Source organism: Alligator sinensis, unplaced genomic scaffold (assembly GCF_000455745.1).
Source record: "Alligator sinensis unplaced genomic scaffold, ASM45574v1 scaffold323_2, whole genome shotgun sequence".
NCBI classification, from domain to species: Eukaryota; Metazoa; Chordata; order Crocodylia; family Alligatoridae; genus Alligator; species Alligator sinensis.
Window position 1 is genome coordinate 1,112,688 of NW_005842392.1, and position 27,734 is coordinate 1,140,421.

Here is a 27,734-nt window from a genome sequence, read left to right on the forward strand (position 1 = left end):
CCTGTGCCAGGCAGTGTTTGCCACCACCGCCTCTGGGCTGCTCAGCGTGCAAACCCCAGGCGGGCAGCAGCAGTAAACACTGCCCAGTGCAGCAAGTTGGGGAGCCATAGTTGCTGTCGCCATGCGCAGCCCCAGTGGGTGAGCCCAGAGCCGGTGCAGGGCCCAGGCTGGCATCGGCGGCAGGTTACAAGCTGGTGCTAAGCACAGAGGAAAAGTGGCCCCTTGCCCGCCCCGTGGCCGACGCCTCGCACTGCAGCCACTCACAGCCCGCTTGGGGCTGCTTGTGCCTGCTCAGAACAGCACCGCGTGGGCTGTGATTGGCTGCAGCAGGGAGTGCTAGCCACAGGACAGGCAAGGGGCTGCTTTTCCCCGGGCTCCTTCCCTGCCCACCCTTCCCCTCCCCCCACCTTACCTGAGGTTCCCACACCGGGGCAGCCACATGGTCCTAGCCCAGAAGCCCCTGCTGGGGCTTCTGGCTGAGGGGGTGGGGCTGGGCAGGCCGTGCTGTTGTGGGACCCCACTGGGTTTCCCCTGGGTCCTACTGCCCCTGGTTTCTGTCATTTTTGACAGGAATCAAGGACAGATCAACATTAATTTTCTAAATTTTTTAGGGGCCCTGGGGGCCATATGGTATGGCATCGCAGGCTGGATCCAGCCCACAGGTCATATTTTGCCCACCGCTGCTCTAGAGCCTGACCTGGTAGGGATTTTCAATGGGTGCCTAAGCAGCACAAAGGACTGCAAAGATGAAGTGATGGTGACCATTCCCCTCCCCTAATCCCATCCTAATAGCTAAGTGGTTAGAGCATTCTGCTGTGAACTGGGAAACCAGCTTCAGATCCTTCTTTCTCTGTCAGATTTGGTGCAGTAATTTGAGTCCAGGTCACATGTTTCGCAGGGGAATGTTCTAAGCATTAGGTCTCAGGGTACTCATTTTAAGATGCTTTATTTTTATGATTATAGTCCCCTGAGCAGCGATCTTGACTCTATTTCCAGGTGAAACACGGGGCTAGAAGGTCATTTTTACTCAGTCCTTGTCTACCACCTCTTCTTGGTCCTCACTTTTGTGCCTAAAACAACTCAGTCTTAACTCTAGGGGAGTGTTCATATTTTGCAACCTAAACTGAAGTAGGCACTTTCCTCTGTATTTGGGTCCATGCCTTCCTCAGCATTTTGGTGGCCTTTGTGAATCTCATCCCTAGAAGTCTAAGGGCCCTGTTATATCTTATGCTGTGAGCCGCACAAAAGTTGATCAGTGTTAGTGCTAGCCTGGAGTTTGAAGCAGTCATGCTTTTAGTTTAGAAACTTTCTCTGACTGTCCCCCACCTGCATGGCTGTGACCTGCTGCTAGAGGCCTGGTGAGCAGGGGCAAGACTAGGAGCTGTAGCTGTGAGTTGCCACTAGACTGAGGGCTGGTGAACCAGGATAGGTTTATATCCCTGCTCTACATGCAGAGGTGTGGGAGATCCTGGGATACTGGAGGACTTCAACTTGGGTAGCACGTATGTGGGGAGTGGCAGCACCACAATGGAATAGCAGCTGGCTTGTGCAGATCCGAGATAATCCTGTTCTGGAGTGGTGTAACCGGGGCCATCCCTAAGGCGGGGTGAATCAGGGCGACTGCCCCAGGCCCCATGCTTTGGGGGGCCCTGCAGAGCCAGGTGGAGCGGCTGCAGCTACTCTTCATGTCTGGCCGCTCAGCACCTCCTCCTTCCCCCACTGCCGAATGCTCTGTCGGCTTCTTTGCATCTGGGGGTGGGGCCCCACACAGGCTGATTTGCCCCGGGGTCCTGCACCCTGCTCAGGTCATCTCTTGGTGTAACTTTGAGCTGCATAAGGAGAGTTTAAAACCACTTTAAAGTGGTAATGTGCAGACAATCCAGGGGCTAAGAGCTCAAGGAATTGCACAAAATGACTGTGTAACAAGGCCCTAAGCTTCCGCAAATATGCATGGGGAACCTTGGTACTTAGCTTGTGGCTGTGCAGTTCACTAGGTATCATGACTTTAAAAGCTAGGTGTTGCAGTGTGAGTATTGTGATGCCGTTTAGTACTAAAGGCCTTATGTAGATTGGGCATTATCTTTAAGATGCGTCACAGCCTGAGCCCAAGAAGTCCTCATGTTCCAGTATGAAGAAATGGTTGAAAACCATGCTTCTCTGGTGCAATGTAATGTGTTAGAATGAAAGTAAATCTTGTCTTTGTGGGAGCCAGGAACTTCTCAGGGGTTGTTCAGAGGATGCAGAATGAATCCTGCCAGGAACTGAGAACTATTGCCAACCTCACCATCTTCCAAAAACAAGTCACATTTATTGGACCTTGCCTCCTCTCACATAACTACATAGTTACACGTATATGTACAGTAAACAAGACAAAAACCTAAAACACAACCAACCAAACCAGACTTCACTATTCACACTCCACATCCCCTCTGAAAAGAGGATGGAGGTACACCAACAGATGCAACAGATAAGAAGTCATGTTACTTAGTATCTGAGCTCCTCTCAGTGCAGTGGCAGTGAGTGGGGGATAAACACCTATGCAGAAGAACATAGGACACTGGACTGCCATGCTGAATTGTGGTTTTTGCATTAGGTACCCACAATGTGTTGGCACTCAGAACTTTTAGCAAGAAGAGATCAGAATCTACTCAAACACTCCTTAGGCAGTAGGAAGATTCACTCTTTATACTTTTGGGGATGATGAATAGTGATTTAGGGATCTTTTTATATAATTTTGTATTTTTCTAGGGCCAGATTCTCATACCCTAAATCAATGTAATTGAATTGTACTAAATTAGGTCTTTCAGTGTGGCTAAAGTGGGACATAGACTTTGTGTTGGCTCTTAGTTAGGTGACCATATGTCCTGGTTTGGCCAAGACAGTCCTGGATTTCATATGCCATCCTGGCAGGTTGGTGAAAATTGAAACAAAAGTCCAGGAATCAGCTGCTGCAGGCAGAGGCAGATGGGCAGGGGTGTGGGGTGCAGTCTGGCAGGGAGGCGGAGTGGCATGGTGCACCAGGCAGGTGGGCAGGCAGGCACCGCTGCTGCTGGCTGCATGTTTCCAGCCCGGCTCCTCCTAGGCAGTAGCTGGAGACGGGAGGAGGGTTAGCCTGGGCACTGCTCCAGTTCACTTACTTTGCTCTTGCACAGCAGCAGCAGCAGTGGTGCCTGCCCTCCCACCCGCCTGGTGAACCATGCTGCTCTGCCTCCCTGCCAAATTTTGTCCCACATCCCTGCCTACCTGCCTCTGCCTCTAGCAGCGCTGCTGACTGGGGTAGGGGACAGTGTCCTGGATTTCCTTAGAAATAATATGGTCACTCTACTCTTAGCACACAGGAACCAAAAAAACTGCATAGATGTGCAAGGGAAGGGTGAAAAGGAAGACAATCTTTTGTATAAAACAGTTTATTTGAAGACAAACAGGAAAAGTATACACAGTATATAAACTGAATTGTGTGGTCAACAGAACAAGACATTCACATTCACTAAGGTTTCCTAGCAAAACAGTTCTCCAAACAGTGTAACCACATTGCTTTTAGTTGTTTCCAGAACTACTTTGTCTCAACTGATTTGAGGTTCTTGGCTTTTGCAGCCAGGCTCAGTCCCACCATGCACTGCACAAACAATTAAGTAAAACTTATTTTACATACATTTTCACTAATTAAATTCCCATCAAGAGTAGCTGAAAGAAGGAAGAGCAGCAAATCATGGACAGCAGGGGAAAAAAACCAATCTGACTGCATGTTTCCCCCTCAGAACTAGAAGTGGTTAAATAGTAAAACTAGTGTCTTTTCACAGAAGGACAGTGTATTTGGTTTTCTGTTATTCAAGAGGTTGTTATTTGTCAGCCATGAGTATTTGGTCAGCCACTGGGAATTTGTGAAAAAGGCCACAATTCTAAGAATACCTAACATTTCGAACATTTCAGAATGTCAAACATTTCAGCAGTAAAGGTTATTCACTGAGAATTTATATTAGAGAGTGAGTTATTTGCTACTTGCGGTTTGGGTTCTCTACTTTTAGTAATATCAAGCACCATATGACTTGGGTAACATCATGAAAGTGAACCATTTACAAATAATCAATTGACTGAACACTGTTAACACATATTAGTGAATACTTCTGCATAATGAATCTATGGGCATGTATCATGTTTAGAGGTGAGTTGCAAATAGGAAAAGGGGCTAAGTTGATGCCAAATATTATGTTAAACAACTAAGGCAGCTAGCTGTTTTTATTTTGAATAGAGCTGAATAGCTCATTAAGACAATCCCTCCAAGAGATTCTTCATTTGACTCTATGTAGCTACAGGATGTGAAAACAGATGCTTTGCCTCTACAATATGATATCACTGCTTAAAATGCAGACTCCAGTAAAAGAGCAACACTCTCACCACCCTCTCTGTGTTCAGTCAAAATTTTCTTCCAATAGGTTTCACTCTTTAGATCCATCTGAACTAATCTAGTTATGTGAACAGACACCTCCTGGAAATCTACAATCAAAAAATACAAGGATGGACTTGTTCTTCTCTTTGCAGTATGGCAACTAGAAATCTCACCCCACCTCTGGCTGGTCTCTGCCGCCAGCTGTGATGCATTTGTTCCCCGATCTCTCATCACTGGTGAGCAGCACTTGGATCCTAGGAAGAAGGTATGCTTTTCTCTTCAGCTATTCCAGGCTCAGAAGTCTCTGTACAAAGCTGGGTCAGTCTCAGGAACAGAATGGTTGATCACGGTGCCTAGATGTTGTTCTCATGCTGGCTACTGCGAGATAACAAGGCAGCATTCGGAGTGCAGACCTCATGGGACAGCACGCTTCTGCATCAGTAGGTATCCCATGCCAAGCTTCCCAAAGGACTAGTGAGGCAGACTCATGCCTTCCTGATGATTCGGCCTGGCTTCCTCCAGTCCCTGTACCGCTCTCTCCGCACAGAGTGCACCAAAGGCCTGGAGAAGCCAGAATGGTTTGTTCTGGAAGAATTGTTGCTAAAAAAACAACCAAAACAACAACATAAAAGGAGTCAAGTCTCTTGCATTTAGTGAACTCTTATGTGAACTGGCAACTTTAGTGGCAGAAATGGGATCACCCAAGCCTTAGTGAGGCAGGCATTTACAACTCTGAGGTAAAGGGCAATGGTTGATCAATTTGGATGGGTTCTTGTGCTTACATGCCTTAGAAAATTTCCCTCTAGCTGCATTTGAACTAGCATATATTTTTTCTGGAAATAAAAACAAATGCAGAAACCTAATGCTTGCTTGAATTTTTGCCTTCTTTAAAAGGCTGCTAGAGACTACTTGATGGGTATATTCACCAGCATTAAAAACCTTCACTAGCCAGGGACAAATAGTGAGAGGAGATGCTTTAGTGGATTCTAAATAGAACATCACTCTGACCATCCTTGTTGGCCTGCTCTTTCTTTGTTTTATTAATGTCCAGCTTAGGTCTACGTAATACCTTTCTATGCTCTCATCAGAGTTGTTCCCCTTATTGTGCCAAAACAGTCATCAATAAGGGCATTGACAGAGGTGCAGCTTCCTGCTGTAAATCATGGCGCTTCACAAGAAGCAGCATGAGTTACAGCAATCCCTGCCCCCCCACAATAGATGTTTGCTGTTGGGTCCAGGGGGTTGGGGGATGAAGCTCCAGTTTGAAGTGGCTGTATGTCTGTAGTCTCTCTCCCCAAGCCCCTGCCATCCCACACCTCTGGTGCTGTCTTCAGGCTGGGAGGAGGGGAAGGGACGAGAGGGAGTTCTGTCTGGGGTTTGCTCAGTCTGTGCTGAAAGGTGGGGCAGGTGGATTGGAGCCCCTTTGGGGTGGGATGGACTCCAGTCCACCCTGCCCCCACCCCCAGCACAGACTGGGCAAACCCCCAGGGATGAGGCTGGACTGCATCAGCCCAGCCCTGCTCCCGGCATGCACTGACAGAAGTTAATGAAGGCGCTTTGCTTTGGAGAACTTTTGATGTGTGATCAGATACTTTTAAAGAGCTCTGCAGCCATGCACTTCTGGCAGGGCATGACTATAGAGTGCTTCAGGGGGCTGATGGCACAAGAAAACACCTCTTCTGTCAATGCCCTAAAAGTCAGGGATGTGGTATGTTCACACTTGTTAGTCTAGCACAGGGAAGGCAACGTTTTTTGGCCAGAGTGCTGAAAAAACCCACAATGTCTACCTTGTAAGGTGCCAGAGTGCCAGCCTGTCACAAAAACAAAACTGGGGCAGAGGGGGTACATGGCAGAATGCACTACATATTTAATACAATTAATAATCATTAATGTTGCTTTTTTATGGTAAATAGAGAGCTGGTGTCAGGCAGGGAGTGGGGGCTGCCCCAGGGCTCCGCTGCTTGGGCCATAGCGGGGGGCCCAGCAGCACCGGAGGTGGGGCCCAGCCGGCCCGTGCAGCTCTGCAGAGATGGGACACAGCCACCCTGCCCACAAAGGGATGCTACCTTGCTGCGGCAAGACATCAGGCTCAGGGAGCTCCCTGCTTGGTCTCTGTGCCAGCTGGGTACAGTGCGAACGGGAGCTGCAGCTGCAGGCTGTTCCCCGGGCTCTGGGAACAGCCAACGCAGCCGGTCCTCAGGACTGAGCCAGCTGGGGGCCTGCAGTGCAGCGGCTCTGTGCAGTGCCTGCCCCAGCCCCGGCCCCTTGAGGGGAGCTGCCTGTGGGCAAGGCCGGGACCTGGGCAGGCTGAGGCAGCCACGGTGACTGTTCCCAGGCTCCAGGGGGCTCCTGCAGCCAGGCCCCTGCACCAGGGAAGGCTCTGCCCTGCCTGGCTGTGCCCAGCATGCAGGGAGGCCGATCTCAGAGAGGGAAGCCTCCTGAGCCCGGTGTCCTGCCCAGGCCAGGCAGCATCCCCACGTGTGCAGGGTGGCTGCAGCCCATCCCTGAGGAGCTGTGCGGGCCAGGCCATGCCCCACCACGGATGCCACTGGGCACCCCCATCTGCCTGCCCACCACAGCTCCAGTGGGAGCTGCAGCCGCAAGCTGTTCCCTGGGCTCTGGGAACAGCCAACGCAGCCGGTCCTCAGGACTGAGCCAGCTGGGGGCCTGCAGTGCAGCGGCTCTGTGCAGTGCCTGCCCCAGCCCTGGCCCCTTGAGAGAACCTGTGGGTGGGCAAGGCTGGGACCTGGGCAGGCTGAGGCAGCTGCGGTAGCTGGTTTCCGGCTCCCGGGGGGTCCAGGCCCCTGCACCGGGGACAGCTCTGCCCTGCCTGCACTGTGCCTAGCGTGCAGGGAGGCCAATCCGGGAGACGGAAGCCCCCCAAGCCTGGAATCGTGCCCCAGCCAGGCAGCATCCCCACGTGCACAGGGTGGCTGCGGCCTATCCTTGAGGAGCTGCGCGGGCTGGGCCATGCCCAACTACAGGTGGTGCTGGGCACCCCCAACTGCCCGCCCACCGCAGCTCGAGCCTGCAGAGCCCCAGGGCTGCCCCCACTTCCCGCCCAGCCCCCACCTTCCTAAAGGCCCGACCAGGCTGGCTTGCCTGCGGCGCCTCCCCCCATGCCACCCAGACCCTGTCCCAACCGCCCAGCCCAAGCACTCAGATCTCAGCACCTCAGTGGTGCCTCAGTGGGGACAGGCATCTGCTTGCCTGGGCAGCTCCCTCCAGGGGCCAGCCGGGCTGGAGGGCACAGCCTGGGAGCAAGGGATGAGGACAGTAGGACACAAACAGCCTCCCTGCCTGCGCTCCCCTGGCTCCTCCCCGTGCCTGCTGTGGTGCTGGGACTTGTGGCTGCGCGGCCCGGAGCAGCAACTTAAAAAACCAAACAAATGATTTATTTGCGTGCTTCCCGGTGTGCTGGGAAAAATGTTTCCATGTGCCACTAATGACAAGTGTGCCGGGGGTTGCTGACCCCTGGTCTAGAAGGAGGAGATAGCGAGGATGGAAGGAGCGGTGGAGAACAGAAAGGAAGTGGGAATAAGGCCTAGAAACTCTAGAGCTTGCTGATGACTGCAGAAAGGCGAAGAGCAGGATGCATGGGAGGGGGAGTTGTAGAAGGGTTGGGAACATGACAGGGCCTCTCTGACAAATCTTGTTACTGCTTAGTATCTGAGCAAACCATGTGGAGCTCTGAAAATCCGGCCATTGCCCAAGGCAGTCAGGAGACAGCCTTGGCTCTGTCCTAATTAGCTTCTTTAACTGCTTTTCAAATTAATTACTTTAAAATGAACAGGCCTCAGCAGGGGGCCATTCAGGGCTAGCGACAGGAGACAAAGCTGTTCGCCTACCTGTACATTGCTAGTTTAATTCCAGCTCTTGTTGGTAATTGCCCTATTTGCCAAGATTTCCTTGTGCACTAGCAGGGATCTGGTTTGCTATTGCCTGGAGGTTTATGTTTAGGGCCCAATTTAAATCACAATTTTACATTTTTCATGAAATTCATGGAATTAAGTGATTTTCATGAAAAATACGATTTGCAATGAAATGCCACAATATGACCTCTTGCTGGGGAGCTCCCAAGCAAGTGACCATAACATGGCATTTTTGCAACAAGATGGGTGCTGTGACTGTTGGATGGGGGGGTGGGAGGCAGCAGTTTAAGGAGACAGGAGCAGCGTGGCCAGCCGACTGGGGTAGCATCAGCAGCAGTAGGGTGAAGAATAATTCCCCCCTCCCTCCACCACCAGGGTCCCCCCCGAGCCCTGCCAGCCTCCATGAAGTAGACTAGAGGCAGTGGCTGCCTCCCCAGCTCCATCTTTGTGTGCTGGCTCAGTCTGCCTTACCCATCCCTGCCCCGCGCTACGTTCAGTGCTGGGGGAAGCTGTTGCCTGCCCGGCCCCTCTGCAGCCCACAGGCAGAGAGGGGCCACAGCCCCGGAGATGGCAGTGGCTCCCGGGGCAGGAAGGGGCCCGGTGCTGCCTGCCCAGCCCAGCCCAGCCCAGCTCCAGCTGAGACCAGGAAAGCAAAGGTATGGCTGGGGTCAAGCCCTCCCTCTCACCTCCCCATCCCTGGGGGGCAGCCATTGGGGTGGTGGGTGGGGAAGGGGCTCCATGCCCTCCCCACCCCACACTGGGTGGGGAGGGGAGGGGAGGGGAAAGCCCCTGCCATGGGAGATGGAGGGGGATCCCATCCTCCCTCCCCTCAGCACCTGCCCCTGCTCAGTGGAGGAGTAGTGGGGAGTGAGGCTCTGTTGGCCCCTCTTCTTCCTCCTCCCCGGTGCTGGAGGGAGAGGGTTTCTTGGAATCAGCTGACTGCAGCGCGGGGGGACGGAGGTGGGTCCTGGCCCAGGGGCATGGCTGGCATGCAATACAGCTTTGTGCAGCTGAGCTGGGCTGCTGCTGTTGGGGGTGGGGAGGCTTTCAGGTAATCAGGCGGGGGGGCACCACAATCTGGTCATGAAAATGGCAGCACCTGCTATGATATGGCCATGATATTAGAGCTGGGCCCATGATTTAAACCAGGCTCTGGTTACATTACTTGGGAGGGCTTGAGTATTTTTTCTTGCAATATGTCTGTCTATAAATATAACTGTCAGAAAACCTCATGTTGCACCAGTTACTTATGTTTTCACCAGCACAAGACCATGATGCCAGGAAATAAGGAACTCAAGGGCCTGGAAAGCCCAAGAGCTCTGCTGGGAGATGAGTACTTTGGAAATCTGGTTAGAGGTGCCACAATGAGACTGCTGGTTACTGGGCACTTTTTCAAATCAGGTTTTATTTAACCTGTCCAGCTAGGATCTAAGCAATTCTGAAAATCTGGCCCCAGCTGTAGGCTGTGAGCACTTGGAAATCTGGCACTGCGGGTGGATATACGTGTGGAAGTGTCATGACTATAACTATTTTATTATAACTATGCCAGTATAGCTAAGCTGCCTTAGTTACAAGGATAAAACTCACTGCATAGACCAGGGGTAGGCAACCCTGGCATGGGTGCCTGAGTGTGGCACATGAAGGTATTTTGCTTGGCACATGCACCTCAGGGTGGACAGTGGGGAAGGGGCTGGGGCTGCACTGCTACAACAAGGACTGGACCCCTCCTAACTTCCCCACTGTCTGCCCCTGGGCACACCAACATCCTGCAAGCCGAGGTAGTGGGTGTTTTTGGCACTCTGCCCAAAAACGTTGCTGAACCCTGCCCTGGAACAGACACTCTTGTCCCAGCATCAGTGGCATTTTTGATGGAGCTTAACCAGCTTCCCCAGTAGCATAGACTAAACTGGAAATAAGAGTGTCCACCCAGGATATTACCCCCGTATAACTACAACAGTTTAATAAATTCATCCCTTACCTGGCTCCCATTGATCTTTTTTCCTATGGGAGATGGGTCCCTAACTCACTTAGGTTGCTTTGAATATTTCATCCTAAGCTCTCTCTCACAGGCAGCTAAACTGTGGCCTACTTTTCATTGCAAATGTTTAGGCTGTTTCTGGTGAATGAGTTGTAGCATGAGTCATTCCAGTGTTCTTCCTCCACGTCTTATCATAAAGTTGTTTTACGAGGGTTGGTAGATCTCGGTCCTATAGTACAAGTTATTTCACAAACTTTCATTGTTCTGATCCTATTTCTACTTGAAATCAGGTAGATTTTTAGCTTTGCTGCCGAGGAGACTATAACCAGATCAGTACCTTTAAGTTCTAATACAAGTCGTTGCTGTCATGTCAGTGGATCAGATGGTTCATATATGTTGTTTCTAGCTCTAAACCCTACCACAAAGCATTTCATCAGTATTTTTAACTCTTAATCTCAGTGGAGGTAGAACTGTGCTTTTGCTAGCAAGAAATCAGTCTAGCAAATTGGGGACTGAGCTGGGAGTCAGGAGACCTGGGGTCTATTCCTGTGACATTGGATAATTTACTTGATCTCTTCCTACCTTCTGCCTGTGGTCTATGGAGACTCTAAGCCCTGGCGGGATAGGACTTTCTCCTACTACTTACCCAATCAGGATTGGAGCCCTGTTGCACAAGGTGCAAGTCATGTCTAAAACTCAGACTTATTGTGCCAGACAACAATGCCCTCAAACACGCCACACTGCTCAGTGGGGACCACCTCTGGAAATGGAAGCAGGATAGCCATGTTGCACAGTACTACAGGCAGCTGGTCAGCACTGCTGGGAGTCAATCCTCAGCACCACTGTCTGGCATAGTAAATCTGTGGTGCAGACAGACTGCGTACAGCATCAAGAAATGCTACTCTCCTGATCTGGACTGGGACATCTGCTACTAATATATAACTAATAATTTCCATAACTGTTAATATCACTGGAAGTGACAGTTACTATAAGGCCTGAAGACAACTGTGTCATTGGTATTTTTTGCTTCAAAAGCAAAAGACCACCATTTTACTACTGCCTTAGTCCCATTTGAATCTGGAACTATTTCAATTGTAGAACAGCACCCTCTTTTAATCATTCTCTCACTTTATTCTATTAGCAGCTTTTGCTGCACACGTGCCTGATGAATGGAAGCTAAGGCACCCTGAGACTCTCAAAATATTAAGACGATGATTATCAAAAACATTATGATGATGCTATATTATTGGAATGGAAGGGTAACATTTATACAGACATGCACTTAATATCTGGTATTAAGGTCATTTGGGGGGTTTCATTTGCATTCTTATCTACATACACAATTTGTGTTACAGAAACAAAACAAGATTAGTATGATGGGTATAGCCCAAAGTGTGGGAGGAGACACAACCTGATAGTGACATCATCTCTAGTGATTTAATAGCCAATAGATTACATGGAGACTATTGAAGTTTATGGTTCACTGACAAATATTGTGCATGAAACACAGTTATTGTGCACAGAAATACAGTTATTTCTAAGCAAGCAAATTCTTTTCCTTTCATGTATGCCACTGGCAGTCTAACTCACTGTGTTATAGCATATTTCCACCTTAAACCAAGTCAGAAGCATACACATCTATGAATATAAATCAAATCCTTAAAGTGTTCATACAGTGCATGCTCAAAAGATTAACATACTTAATCCTACCGATGTGCTAATACAGCAGAGAGAGACAGAGAGAGTCTATGTAGAGCAATCCTCCTTTATCAAAACATACATGAATATCTTGGGCTATTCCCCCCCTTTTTTTTTAAATATTAAGCATCTACTCACCTCGAGGACCAAACTGGACCTGCTTGCTTCTTAGGTTTGGTTACCTGCTTCTGATACTCCATCCAGCCACTGACTAGCTCGTGGAGGATCATTACATACAGAAGAAAAATTAAAATCCTCGGGTCCATTCGGGGCACTTCTGGATCTGCCTCATTGGGAACTGGAGACATTGAGCCGGGGCAAAGGAAGGTCAGCTGGAAGGGTGCCGTTTCTAATGGCCTCTCTCTCTTTCCTTGTAGCAGAGAGGGGTGGAGGGCTGGGAAAGGTTGCTGCTGAAGAGAAGCCTCGCTGGCTGGAATTGTGCAGAGTGAATTAATGCTGTAAAATCTCCCTCGGGGACAGAGAGGACTGGCGCCTATTACACAAATCAGCATAAACAGAGCTGCAGATGTTATGGACGTTTCCCTTTACGGGGCCGATTATATCCTCTGCTACTTGATTCTCTTCTTCTCTCTCCCTCTCTCTCTTGCTTATGTTTTCCCTGCGTTACTCTGCAGCCATGAGCTTCCTACACTTTCCTCACACAAGCAACTCAGCTTCAGAGCAATCCATTTTGATTGGCTACGGTAGGTGAGAGTTGGCTGTTGTGTCCCTTAAGCTTAGGAACCGTAGCACGGTGAATGTCAAAAATCAAAGGATATGCTAGGGGTTCCTTGTCAGATGGTTCCCAATATTTCTTTTAAGATTACAGTCTACAGCTAACCAATGCCAAACCACTTCTCTCTGTAGAGATTTGTTTACTGAAAAATCCTTCCCCACCCCCAATTTCTCTTTCTTCCCCTGCTTCCTTTGTTACTATTAACTCAATTGTTGTTGAAGTCTGGGAAGCTTTTGAAGCTAATACAACATACATGAAAATCCTGATGCTGACGGTTCTCCAACCCACCCTTTGCAATATGGGAGGTGTCGGAAACTCTTGAGCCAGTGACCCGTAAGCTGAGAACCTAAAGACGATCTCAGTCATTCCAGCTCCTTCTAATGGTGCTGGGACAGGATTATGTAGCTGTGATCATTTTCACCAGGCGAGGATCAGGAAAAAAGGATGTTATGATCTTTTCTTTTTTGACTGCTGTGGAAAGCTAGGAATTGCAGAACTCTCTAGCTAACCTAGTACAGTGTCTCCATCACACCTAGTACAAAAGGCATCAGGAAGAAGCGCAAAAGCCTCAAAGTAAAAAATTTGCAACCATCTGACTGTAGAGACCTCTCTTCATAACTCGGGCAATTCAGGGTAAAGTGTTCTGAAGCTTGAGGTCAGAAATGCTCCAGAGTCTTTTGTCTATCTATTGCACAGAATGATGGGTGATATTTTTATTACTCATTTTATTCCTGATACAGGTAATACAAGTAATATTCTGCTGTTCTTCTGCATTTTAGATTTGTCCAGCTCAATTGTCTGTTGTTTTTTTAATTTCTCCTAAAGTCTTTGAATCTCTGTTCACGCAGACTTTGTTGCTACAGTACCTGAGTATCACGTCACAGTGAACTCCAAAGATTAGATATTTGTTATATATACAATATTTGCTCTATTGGATGTGCATGTACAATAGCCATTTTTAAAAACAGTTTTCTTTTAAACACAGCTCATCTATTAAGTATGTTAAAACACAAAGGGATGTACATTAAATGGATGTCCACAATCTCTGTATTAAAACACATGCAACAATAGTAAACTATCCAAAATGGCCTTGTAGAGTAAAACCTTTTGCAACTTGAATTCATCTATTAAATAGTCCTCTTCCATCTATGAGATGAGAAGTGATGAATAACTTTCTCTTTTAATTGCACAATTTGGGGAGACAGCCTATTATTCATGAAAACAAGTGAAGAAAATAAACAAAAACGGAGGGTATGTGACAACTAATAAAATGTTATCTAGAGGGAGGGAAATACTTGAAGTTCAACATGAAAGAATGGGGAACCATGTTTCTATAGCAACAAAGACCGTTGCCAGGCTGCAGGAGATAGGTTCAGATGCACTGCTTAAGTCATATTACACTGCAGGCAATACTGTACTAACATTTTATAAGATTACGTTTTGCAATTTTATTTAATAAGGGACATATTACAACTCCTTTGTTCACAATAGTGACCTCATATAGCACTACTCATGAGAGTACCAGTTTACTGGTCTGAGTACAAGGGGCCATAATTTGGCTGTAAGAGTTTAATTTGTTCAGGTGCTGCATTTTAGGAATACAAAACAAAGGCTAGAAAAAATTAATTGTTGTTATGAAAATCACAACTGGTTTCATAATAATTCTTTCATCTCATACTGGGGAGTACAGTCAGGAGTAAACGAGCCTGACTATACTCCATTACAAGCATGAGCATTCAGGCAATTAGAGGCGATGTCTCAAAACATTCATGAAAGTCTCATGAAATTTAGAACAAGAATTCTTTGGTCCCAACGCCACAGAAATCTCATGATTTATTACTTGCTATATCTTAATCATGTGTTAACAATTTAATCCAATCCAGGAGCAGCAATAATACCATCTGAAGTAGAGGAGCAATCAGCCATTACTTATAGTTAAAGTGAACAATCCCTAGGTTGGAAATTGTTCTTCCAAATGGTTTGGTGAATAGTTCTGAACATGTTCATTCATAAAAATAAGGTTTGGTTTGTGAATGATTAAAACTAGAAGGAAAGAGTTAATCTCACAGTAAATACTACTTGCAGTGAATAATTCAGTCAGCGCTATTGAAACTAGTGATTGTTCCCATCCCAAAAAATACCTTTGGGAACAGAAACAGAAATCTCATTTTGATTTGCTTCACATTTGCCAAAGGCATGACAAATGCTTTGTGCTTCCTTAAGGAACCCTGCAAATGATTTTAGTTTGAATAGATGGGGCTAAGCAGAACACAGGGGTAAGCAGGTACAACATGTTTGAAGTCTTTGGAGTTCACTGGAGTTCCTTGTTCTCTGCTTGGATCCAGTAATTAAGACCAGAAAAAGGAGGTATTTTACAATTATTTCTCATGTCGAAATGTTTTTGCATGTGTTTCTGAGAGCCAGAGGAAGCAGCAGTTACCCCCATTACATGGTATATCCAATACAAAGCAGATGAGTATGAGATGACTTTGGAGACTGCAGGGAAAATTGCCCCGGATATTTTATTATTCCATTATGGCAAATTCAGGTTCTTAGACTTTTCCCCTGGTCAGACCATATGCCCCACTTTTGACTGTGTTATTTGATTAGAGAGGGCATTAAAACAAGGTCCCTCCTTGTGGAGCTATGTAAGATCTGCTCCCCCTTCCCTCTCTGGAGCCAAGAGAAGCCTCTCAGAGTTCCTTATATCCCAGCAGCCACAGAACCAAGAAGCAGCCCTCCCTATTGCTCTCCTATAGCTCAGGAAAGGACTCTCCTTCCACTAGACAGCTGTTCCTCTGATAGATAAGAATAGACTTCCTCTTCTTCCAGTTATCAAGATAAGGACACCTCATCTTCCTTACCAAAAATGAGAGAGGATCCACTTCCATGCCCATCATAAAGGGATGTTTCAGAGCTAAGTCCCTGCCCTTAGCATCTGGGGGGTTGCCCAGGGTCCCAAAACCTACACCAAAGAGGGCAGGAACAGGAATCCAGCTGCTCCCTTGCCAAGACAGAGCCAGGATACGGGGAACTATCCAGGATATGGGGAACTGTCCTTGGTGCTGAAGGAAAATCCTCAAACCACAGCTTCTCTGGCCTTGTGGTAAAGGCTCTGGAGGTCTGCCTGCCCCTAGCCCAGGGCAGGGTGGGATGCTCAGCACCTGAACCACTTCCCTCCTCGGAGTCCCTGGGTAGTGGCATGGAATGTCCATTGTCTGCACGTTCTGGAACGCCCCCCACGGCAGCCGGACACCAAATATTCCAGTGCCGGCAACAGTGGTGCAACCCCTAGATGACTCCTTACCACTTCTCCCCTGGACCCCATAGTCTGCTGTTCCTCACAACAGGTGATTTCTTGGGTGAGTGCACCTGCCATGATCCCCACCAGGGATCTCCTTTTGGTTTGGATGAGGGTGTGCTCAGGATATCACCCTGAATCAAGTTTATCTTCCTGCCCCATTCTCTACAGGGGCTCTCTGATACAGAGAGCCCACTGTGTCTGCACTGTAAAATGGCAGGATTAAATCCCTGAGGATCATTTCTCAGCTGAGATGCAATGTAGCTTTATAAGACATTGGAAATGAGAGGGTTTAAATGTGTTTATCTTGCCATGTTTAGTTGGAACAAGGTGGCAGAGATCAGTAGTCCTTTCCTCCAACATTATTTTTTGGCTGTACCTGGATTTCCAATTTTGTAAAGCTAGTCATTTACTTTACCTACAGTACTTTGACAGTCCCATCAGCATAATATTAGAGTGCTTCACATTCTCTAATGCAGCAATCCTCACAATACCCAGTGACATAGGAAACTGTTATTAGACCCATTATTATTCCAAGTGAGGAACCAAGGAACAGGGAGAGATTAAATGACAAGGAAGTCTACGGCAGAGTAGACAGTTTAACCCAGTTCCCCATGTCCTAAGCTACAGCAACAAGCACTGACTGATCCTTCCTTTCATGAAAGGAAAACAAATTAAAAAAATCCTTTTTTATTCAACACCACACTGACTCTCTGGCATCATTTTCTCCTCATTTCTTGATCAGACGTTAATTCTGGTCCCAATGGCACCAGATCATTCACGTTTTCTTTTCTGCCTGTCCCTGATCTCCCACTCCTATTTCAAAAACAAGAGTTTCCTGCACTGCAAACAAGCACAACTCCAATAAGCAATTGACAAGCAGGTCCAAAAATACACGTGTGGGTGTTACAGACCAGGTAGAAGTGCATTGCTGACGTTCTTTAGGGATGAGTCAAAATTTCCTCATGGTAAATCAGCCAGGCTATTTGCCTACTGTCACTGGCTATAAGAAAATCATCTGCTCATTCAGCTAGTGCTTTTCCTTGCCATCACCTTGCACAAACCCTGACAACGGGCACACTAAGCTTTTGGTAAAAATTAAGCAAAGTGAAGGTATCACTGTAGCACATGGCCATACTAGCTTCTCGCTAGTTCTCATGGGCAATAGGGCTGTGTGAAATGGGCCCTATTCGATTTGGATTCAGATTCAGCCCGAACTGGGGACAGTGATTTGATCTGTTGATTCGGGTCGCTGTCCCTGATTCGATTTGGCTGAATCCAAATATGAAGATTCAATGCTGATTTGGTGAATCAGTGATTCGGACAAAGGCACAGCTTGAAAAGTTTTTTCAAGCTACCTTGAGGTAGCAGCGTGGCTCGTGACTGCTGTGGTGCTGGGGTGGATGAAGCGTCCCACAGGAGCATGGGGGGCACTCTCCAGGTGTTCGGCAGTGAACCTGGAAGTGGACCGAAGGTACTTCCAGTCTACTTCTGGGTCTGCTGGGGAGTGCTCTGGGGGGCCACTCCCACGCCCTCCCGGCTCAGCAATCAGCTGCAGGGGGACCCTGGGTGCCCCCCTCAGACCCAGGAGGCACCAGTCACTTAGCTGGGGGAGCCTGCCCTCCCTGCACGCTCCTTGGCAGACCAGAAGTGCTTCTGGTCCACTTCTGGGTGGGCTGCTGAGCGCGCTGGAGAGCCCCCCGCGCTTCTGTGAGACGCTACATCTGCCCCAGCACTGCAGCGTTCATAGCCCCTGATACCTAGAGGTATGTAGAAAAAACATTTAAAGCTGTGTCTATGTCCAAATCGCCAAATCTGTCCAAATCGCTCTGAATTGATTCGTCGAGATTAAAGGGTCCTCTGATTAGATTCAGATTCAGAGATTTGGCCACCAAATTGGGCCGAATCTCTGCCGAATCGAATCAGGGACTGAAGCTTCGCACAGCCCTAATGAGCAACATTATGAGGGAGGCTGGGCTGTATACGTCAACTGGTATGCACGCTATGCCCTTAGGTTACCAGTTCATGCTGAAGCCTGTGCCTCTACATCTTTGCTGCTGTTATTACACAAACTAAGACTAAAGCTAGCACAGATATCCATACCCACTTTAGTGGTACCCATTCATATAAGTGTGTGGACAAACCCTTTAAGACAGAAACACCTGAGACAGGTAGTAGTTAGCAAGAACACTTTGCATGATAAACCCTGGATTGGGTAGACTCCTGCATGCTTGGCTATTTAAGAGCATATCTAGCCACATCAACACAATCTTTATACAATAATTTAACATATGCACATGTGCGCGCGCGCACACACACACACACACACACACACACACACACACACACACACTTCACCATTAATATTAGACCTTTGATTTTTACTTATCATTTGCAGTCTAGCAAGTTTAACTATGGCCTGATGTTGACTATAAAGTTAACCTATCCTTTTTGTTTTCACAAGACTAGTTCTCTAATTTTACAATAAAGGACAGAGCAAAAATGCATCAACATCAAAGGGCAGAAGCCACCCAGTTGAAGGAAACTGTCTTCAAACCTGGTGTGAAAGGGAGACAGGATTCAGGACAGAACATCAGACAGGTCGCAGTTCAGAACAACTCTGAAAAACAGAAGGAAAAGAAACCTGGAGCCTGCCAGCTCACAAAGCGACTTTCTACAGTGGTGGTGGGACAGAAGCAAATCCTGAGGAGAAGCCTTTCTGTCCAGAATTTAAGTGTCCATAATAGGTATTGCAACATGGTTTATGACACCCACTGTATGCATTTGTAATGATTATGTCTAAGGGCAGTTAGCATGCAGAAATCCTTCTGAAACAAAGACCTTAGGGTGTATACTTGCTTTGCTAAGCTGGGGTGGGGCCAGTGTCAGACACCTGTGTTTTACATAATACTTCTTGCTGGTTTCAGCTATTTGATCATAACTTTCCTGCTGGAATGCTGCTAATACATCTGATTTTTGAAGGTGGCAATACCCAATAACTCCTCTTCATGCTACTGCTGGCAGCTTCATTCACACTCCCCCGTGCTCAGGGAGTTCCCTGCTCTGTCAGCGCACGGCACTTCTAAAACCCAAGTGCTTGCGAGGTTTAGCAGAACTGTGCACTCAGGGGGATGAGCAGCAGGGAAACCCCAGGGTGCAGAGAAGTTTAAATGAAATCATAGCAAAGAGATTCAGGAGGTCTCTGTTGCCTGCCATCATCTCTTGGCAGTGACTCTTTTCTTCCCACGTGAAGGATTTGGTGGGGTTCCTGCTATCCCTTAGTATTTTTATTCAGTTGAGTAACCAAGTTAGGCAGCAGTAGCTTCTTGAGTGTTCAGTCAAATCCCAGGTCATTAATCTTCAAGGTCCCTAGGAGCCATCCAGTCTTTGTTGTATTCTTCCAGTCAAAAAATAGTGCAGTTGACTTTTTCAGTTGGAAAATAGCCCTTGAAAGAACAATACTGTGGAGCCATATCATTGTCCCATCAGTTACATGGGCTGTTAATCAGGGGACTGATTGTTGATCAGAAAGGAATAGTTGGAAAGGCTCATAAACCCCAAACTGCAATACACAGATTTCCATTACAAAGGCAAACATAAGAGTTTTAAACACCTAATCAATAGCGAACTGGGTGAGGTGTTCAAATTGCCCTCTTCTACTCTTTCAGAGAGAACCTCTCTGAAACATTGAAAATACTGCGTTACATTTGCTTCTAGTGTAAATTCAGTGACACTGCTGAAATTAGGCCAGGGATCAGTTTCTCTTATTGTCCTTTAAAGAATTGGGAACATGTTCAACTTTGCACACACAGGGTGTTCACACAAAAACAAATGAGTTGGCCAAGAATCTGCTGTAAGACCACGGTGGAGTCTCAGCCCAAGATTCCTGCAGAATCCAGAAGGTGCTGTCATCTCCTGAGACAAGCATTCACACAACAAAATGCTGCTAATGTAAGTACCTCCATTTATATTTATATGACCAGTGGCTGAAGAAAGGTGATGGATTTGACATCTTTACCATACAAAGTCCTCTAATATCCCCCTGAACATCATAGCATTAGCAAGACAGTGCTCCAAACACCCATGATTTCTTTCACACCAAGATTTTTCAGCTCATTTCTGGGGGAGCTACTCCTAGGAAGCAAGGAGACGATCATCACTCAGCCTCTATAGCCCATTGAGTCTTTGATCTCCTTGCCTTCTGTGATAGCAGCTTTGGAACGGTGTGTTTGCCTGTCCACTAGGGATGAGAATGAGAACACTAAATTATTTCATATAGGCCAAATGGTAACAACCTTTGGCTATAACCTACGTGCTCAAAATCTGAATTGGGAGCTTAAAGATGCAAGTTTCTATATTCTGTTACTTTTATCTTTATTGTAATAGCAAAGCATGGCATTATCTGCAAGAGAAATGAAACTGATCCTGCTATTAACAAATACTCCACCCAGCTTCCCTGATTTGCATTCTTGCTGTGTGCATCGGGGGATTCATTTCATTCCTTCCTTTCTAAACACAGAGGAAGTCAAGCAGTTCTGGAGCAAGAGAGGAAGGCAGATCTGCATTTGGCACCACTGCCAACAGAGGGCAGCACTCACAGCTATTACAAGCTCTAAGACACAGGTATTTCAGCAGGCTTGGGGAGAATGAGAGGAAACATGCATTTTTGCTAAAGACCTTAACAGATTGCCCCAGGTTATAAGCAGGGATCCGGGTTTTCCGTTTCCCATGGAAAAACGGAGAAAACCACGGATTCCCTGTTTTTATCGGAGAAAATGTGGATTTCCCTTTTTAGCAGAGAAATCCACGGATTCTCCGCTTTTGCAAAGAGCTCTTGCAGGCTGGAACAAGCCTGCCAGAGCTGATTGCAGAAAGGGCAGGAAACCCCCAGCCCTACTGGGAGGGGGAGGGAGAGGGGCAAGGGCAGGGCCTGAGCCTCTGAGTCAGCCAAGGCTGGGCTCAGGCTCAGACTCGCCCTTTGCCCCTGGATCCTAGTCGCCACTGGCATGGCCCTGCAGGTAAGCAGCAGCAGCCACTGTGCGCGAGCCCTCCCCCGCCCCCCCAGCCACTATCCCTCGCTGCCATCGCAGAGCCGGACACAGAGCTGTGCAGCTGGCCGCATGCCAGCCTCCCCCTCTCCCAGGCAGCTGGCCGGGCAGCATGTGTGCCCCGCATCACTTACCCATAAAAGCCTCCTACAGAGGGGTGCTCCTGCCCTCAGCCCCTGGCCCTGCACCTGGCTGCAGTGTCATCTGGGGTTGGCAGCAACCCCCACTCCCTCAGCCCCCAGCCACCTTCCCCAGCCCTGCCACACAGCCTCCAAGCCCCACTTACCTCTAGGATAAGCCCTGTGCCACTTGCCCACAAAGCCGTGCGGGTGGCCATGGGATGGTAGCACAGGGTGCAGTGGCAGAGTTGCAGGGGCAGCCTCCGTGTGTCAACCCTTTGTCAGGCCGGCTGGCATGTGTGGCCCACAGAGTGGCTCCCCTGCCCTCACCCCCTGGCCCTGCTCTGTGTGCCTCTGTGCCTGCGTGTCTGTGGGTCTGGGGGGGCTGTTGTGAGGGGCATCAGAAGGGGCGTTGAGGCTGTGGGGGGGAGTTCAGGGCACCAGCAGCACTGTGGGGGGCCTTTAATTTTTATCATGGATTTTGGGGTTTTTAATCAGAGAATTTGCAGTTTTTAATCGGAGAAAACCAGGATCCCGGGTTATAAGGGAAGTGTCTGTGCCTGCGTGTCTGTGGGTCTGGGGGGGCTGTTGTGAGGGGCATCAGAAGGGGCGTTGAGGCTGTGGGGGGGAGTTCAGGGCACCAGCAGCACTGTGGGGGGCCTTTAATTTTTATCATGGATTTTGGGGTTTTTAATCAGAGAATTTGCAGTTTTTAATCGGAGAAAACCAGGATCCCGGGTTATAAGGGAAGTGTTTGGGGCAGGTAATTTTCAGAATAGCTTTTCTTCTAAGACAGGGGTGGGCTGGTTGCGGCCCACCAGGCCATTTCATCTGGCCTGCGGAGCCCATAAAAAATTAGAAAATAAATATTAATCTGCCCCTGGCTGCCTATCATGCGGCCCTTGATGGCTTGCCAAAACTCAGTAAGTGGCCCTCCGCCTGAAATAATTGCTTGCCCCTGTTCTAAGGTTTGCAACTGCTGCAGTAATGTAGTCGAAGAGTATCAATGTATAAATAGCACGCTTACTCATCAGAGCTCCTCGGAAGGGTCTGAGTCACTGCTACTTTAAAAAAAAATAATGAGTAAAATAAGTTTTCACTGGTGTGAACTCTAATGAGTCAGCACAGCTTGGAAGCAGCAAACTGATTATTGTCTGGCCTGAATATCATTAAGAACTGTCTATTGAGGTCCAACTGGAGAACTGTTATTCCTGATAATGATGTGAGCCAGAAAGAGCTCATCTTTTGGGTTGCTGGCTAGAGAAACAATCTCCTTCTACCTTTATGCACATACATGGTCACATCTATAGGACCTGATTAGCAAGTAAAGAGTGGTATAGGTGAAGTGATTTGATATTCCATGCTAGTCTGTTGTTTTCAGCATACCAGCGATAAGAAAATTAGACTTGATCTAATCCTTATGCTTTTAATTTCTTCTGAGTAAAAGGCTGGCCCCTGAAAATCTGGAGAAAAAGCAGTACCAACCGATCTCAGAGTACCAGTTTATGATTCCAGGTAAGAAGTCCATGTCTAATAGGCAAATGTCCTAATAGAAAAGGAAGTTGGTCATCGTACATTTGATATTTTTATTTTCATTTTCTGCTAAGACAAGCTCCTCTTACAAGCACAGGAAACCAAAGTTCCCTTTAAAACAACATCTCTGTTGCTTAAGTAACCAAGTGACTTTACCACAATTGTACCACTGTTTACCATATTAAGTATAGGAAATATGACTGTAATGCTGTGAAGAGCAAAGCTGGAACTCAAAGGCATTAAGTGTTTTGAGCACTGTAGTAAGATGTTCGATCACGTTCCACTCCGCAGACTGAACTGCACTAAAATGAAGCTTTGTATTCTAGTTTAATACTTTCCTCTGCTGGACATTTTAAAGATGTTTATTAGTTAAGAAGAAAAATAAATACCCTCTGTCCTTTAGTAATCTCCTTGGTGTTTCTCCTCCAAGATTCCTAAGAAAGGGATCAATTGTGGGTGCGGTGGTTTCATAATGTGGATCTCAATCAGCTTCCCTGCTGTTTCCACTGAGCAGGCAGCAGAAGGTAATAGATTGTGCCAGGAGAAATCCAGAAACTTCAGGCTCTTTCAGGAGAATCCACTCTGTTCTTCAGCATCAGGACCTTCATTAGAGGAAGTTTGTACAACATCCATGATTAAATTCCACTGGCTTCAGTAGAGTTACAGCAGGGGACCTTCTCATTTTTGAAAAGGTCTCTGGTATGAATGAATGTACTTGATTCTGCTGACAGAGTGGAGCAGCTGCATTACAGTCCTGTCTACAGCACAGAAAAATGGTGATAGACACATTTTTAGACACAGTTCTCCTTACAGAAAGGACGAATGTTTCAGCATTGGCTTCTCCAGCCTATGGAGCTCAGGCATCCTAAATGTGATCCAGCCAGCAGTACAATGGCAGCCAGACCAAGGCCAGCTACAGCTAAGAGAGGTCCAAGTGAAGCTCTGGATACTGCTTATTGCCAACCATGGTTTCATATCAGAATGCAGGCACCTCTGTGGCTGTGGAAGTAGTATGGTCAGTGCAGCAGCACCATTGTGAGAAGGTCCATGTTTAAAAGCAACATGTCTGGCTAAGTAGCTTTTGTGGGCTATAAAGAAATACAAACCGGCCAGGTTGGCAGGGCTTTCTCTTGGAGCCTGACGCACAGCACAGCACTGCATTTTCCTGCTACTCCTGTTATTATGTAGTTCATACGATACAGGGTTTTCCCTTCATTCTAGCTCATAAGGCAGTCAGTCTCAGGTATGGTGGTGGGGAGTAAACCAAAAATAAGAACTCTGCACCTGTGGATGGGATCTTCATAGACTCCAAGGGCAGCCTGTGGAAAGTATTTACTGCCCTGTTTAAAATGGCTTTGTGTCAAGATCTCTGACAGAGATGCTTGTATTCACCATTGTCCTCCTCTTCAGGGAAGGCCTTTTACCATTGCACGAGAGAATGCATGAAGCAGCATCTGCGTTCCATCTACCTAGGTCAGCCGTCAGCTCTGAAGCTGCCTAAATCAGCTCGCCAAACAAGCTGGCCTACTCTTTGCCACAGGGAAAAGCAAAAGGTTCTCAGGTACAAGGTGCTCAGGCTGTCACACAACCCTAGGTCCCATCTCCACGGCCTGTCTCTCTCGGTTTTGGAACTGTATTGTAAACAAGCCATGGGACAGATTTAGAGCAGCCAGGCTACATCTTGGCTAGGAAAGCTGGGACCAGAATTACCCACTGGTGTCAGGTAAAATGAAGACAGGATTCAGGTGGTTTTAATTCTGGGGGTTTTTTTAGACTAAAAGATTGTTTATACTCTAGGGATCCTACCGAGAGCAGGGGATAACTTTGACTAAGCCCTCACAATACTAAAGTTATGCTGTTGCTACCTCTGGTGGTAATTTTCAGGTCCCAATTTTTTGCATGCTCAAACCCCAAGAGAAGATAAGTCTGACTTGTATTTGGAACAACTTTTGCGGACTCCTATTTAAAGCCAAGGTAGAGCCCAAGTGTATGGCATGTCACTTATGCTGAAACATCTGAGTTATTCAATGTGGTATTAGAGGAGGAAGTTAACTCCCAGCACTATGTCTTTCATTAAATCCAGCTCAGCGAAGTCAAGGGAACTCTATTCCCTTCAGTAAAAGTTGGATGAGGGCCTTATTTACAATGAAGAGCACTTTCCAAATCTCCTGGTACATGGTGCTCATTGGAAATGGATCAGACTTGACTGAAAAAGTAAATCTCATAGCAACTCTGCCTTCTAACTGTCCTTGAGGCAAGAGATGCAGGTGGCAGTTCGGTGCTCCCATTATACACAACTCCTCCATGCTGTCAGACACTGCCCTTATAAGTATGTATTTTGCTTCCAACCATCTGCATTACACTTCATTGTATCTGGCCACATGCTCTGCACTTTTCAGATGGATCTGTTGTCCACCATAGCAAGGAAAAACGCAGTGTTCTGCCAGCAAGCAAATGTTTTCTAATTATCCGATTTGCAGAGATGCATGTTAATGCCTTCCAATTGCTGGTTCTTCTCCTCCTTTCATCCCCTGCATCATAAGCTAATGGAGTAATTAATTCATAATAGCCCCAGATGGAATTCTGAGCAACTATTTAAGGCATACTGAGAATGGATTAGAAATTGTCTCTTGGCAATGACCTCCTTTTCCTCCAGAACTGAGTTAGTTTTTTACCCAGTCCCAATTGCAGGTGTTGACTGTCTTTCAGCATCAAACCTATTTATTTTAAAATATCTTACCATGGGGATGGATGGTGGTACAGCAAGGAAAGTTTTTCATTGTGCCATTAAGGACTTGGAAGCAATCTGAGGGGTGGAATGCTACTCTAAGGTGAGGATTCCCAAAAGGAATCAGCACCCAAAACTGGACCGTGATTATCATAGTGGATGCTAAGCTGTTTGGAAAATTTGATTCCAATTCAGGTGCCTCATTAGAAACTGTTCTTTGAAAGCCTGCCATTTATTATGAGTGGCATGCCAAACTCAGCAAAAATTGGTTTGTCACGTGGATTTAATGCCAACGTACTTTATAACAACTTTGTTTATGCATGAAGATGCAACGAGGACTGAGTGCTAAAGGAGACCAATAATGAGAGTGATGGAGTGGATATATAATGTTCCATTCACTTGCCAGCTGGCTCCTCACTATCCAAATTGATATACCTCCTTAATGTAGTACTCTACAGCTTCTTTCACATGTTCCTCTATAGGACATGCTGACAGCTTCGGTGTCAATGCAGGAAATATGATCTAATCAGCTCAGTAGCTGGGGTCCTAGTAATGGAACCCAACCCTTTCTATAGAGGTGCCTGCTGTTTCTCATCTTGCAGGCCCTGTGGTGTTGAAGTTATCTCCATTCAAAGCTACAGTGTCTCAGATGCTGGCAGCGCTCACATCATGAATAAAAAAGCGCAGCATGATCTCAAGCAGAAGTTTGTGCTAATTCCAGAATTTTATCCTTACGAGAATATTGGAACTGGGCCCTTTAAACATAACCAGTGGAAAGTAGTAAATGCCCCAGGAAGTGAGAGATATACTGATCTGATTCTAAAATATCTGCATTTTTTCTGGAGGCACTGTATGTACTGAAAGGATGTCCCAGTCAGGATCCAGACTGAAGGCCATGACTCAGACAACATTTCCACTGATTTCATGCCTGTGTCCCAGATGAGAAGGCTGTAGATGTATTTATCAATGTATTAGTTTGACTGGGTGATACCAATTCAGTGCCTTGGCAGCCAAGTGATTTCTTTCTGAACATCAGGCTGCTGTTTTGTTAACTGTTGTCCACTGTTTTTGTGTCCCCTCACAAGCAGGAAAAATTCATTCACATGTGCTCCTTACCCAAGTCCCAGCAAGGTTCTGGGAGACAGCTCCAGACTGTGCACACTCCAGACACCACGTGGTCTCATGGACCTGGCACATAAGGTAGGAAAGTTAGTGCCTGTCACCAATAGAGTCTGCACACATCGAGAGAACCCTCCCCAGAAGAGAGCAGCAAACCAAAGCCATGTGCAACAGAAGGAGCCAAGCACTGCACAGCTCATCTCCTCAGCCAAGCAGCTGCAGGCCATCAGTGCAACCAAAGGCAAGAAAAACACAGAAAGACCCGCACAAGAACTGGGAATCCACGCCAATCTAGTCCAGCAGCGTTCTGGCAGAAAGGCATTAAAGTCTGTTCAAGGGAGGGTTACCAGGGCTACTGGAGGGACACTGGCAAAGGCGGAGCCCATAAGATTTGTAAATGAGAAACCAGGAACTGGGAATAGCCCAGCTGTGATTAAAGTCACAGAACTCCACATCAGCCAGTGCTCAGTGGAGAGAAAGAATGTGGCTGGCAACTTACAGGAACTCCAAGAAAGCCAGGATTGTCAAGAACCTGTGACAGCCCATGTCAATAAGAACAACGTCATTATCATTCCCATGCTCAATCCTCAAAGCATGCCTGATGCAAGCTCAGATACAGAATTACTAGCTAACACCTGTCTAAGCAAGTCTCCTCTTGATGGCTCTTTAGCAGAGGAAAGAAGGCAGACATCTCATTCCACAACAGTTAGTCTTACGGATCCTTCTTTCCCATCACTACAGAAACAATCTGCCGGAGATCCCAAGCACTGCAGCTCCCTGGAGAAAGGTGATGAGTGCTGCATTTCACCTGCAGAAGCCCTGCAAGAGTCCTTAGACTCAGAGAATGAAAAGAATGTGTCCTCTAGAGAAGATGACCTTTCTGTCCCCTTCCAAGAGGAGCACACAGGAATGGACATCCTCTTTTTATTGTCTGATGCTGAAGAGGAACAGTAGAAGAGGAATAGAGAAGAATTCTACAGGGAAGCAGTGAGAGGAGCTTCAGCTGGGCTCCATGAGCTGCTTGCAGGGACTGAACCTAGAAAGATTTTTTTAAACAAACAAAAAAAATAAAAAGAAGCATTTAAACTAAAAACATTTGAGAAAGGAAATGAAGTCTATTGTTGGTTATTAATGTTTCTTACTGGGCCTTGCTCTATTCCTTGCCACCTCACCATTTAAACATAGAATATGAACTCCTCCTAGGGTGGGAAAGAG

At 47.1% G+C, this 27,734-nt stretch overlaps 1 protein-coding gene across 1 annotated transcript; it reads left to right on the forward strand.

Moving 5' to 3' along the window:
• The first annotated feature begins 15,966 nt into the window (after nucleotides 1-15,966).
• Nucleotides 15,967-27,693, forward strand: LOC112551251. Its single transcript, XM_025211208.1, is given in 7 exon segments — nucleotides 15,967-16,033; nucleotides 18,437-18,719; nucleotides 19,785-19,923; nucleotides 20,492-20,595; nucleotides 22,587-22,654; nucleotides 24,083-24,233; nucleotides 26,486-27,693. Coding segments are annotated over 7 exon segments (1,800 nt in total). The 3' UTR covers nucleotides 27,474-27,693.
• Nucleotides 27,694-27,734: the final 41 nt, after the last annotated feature.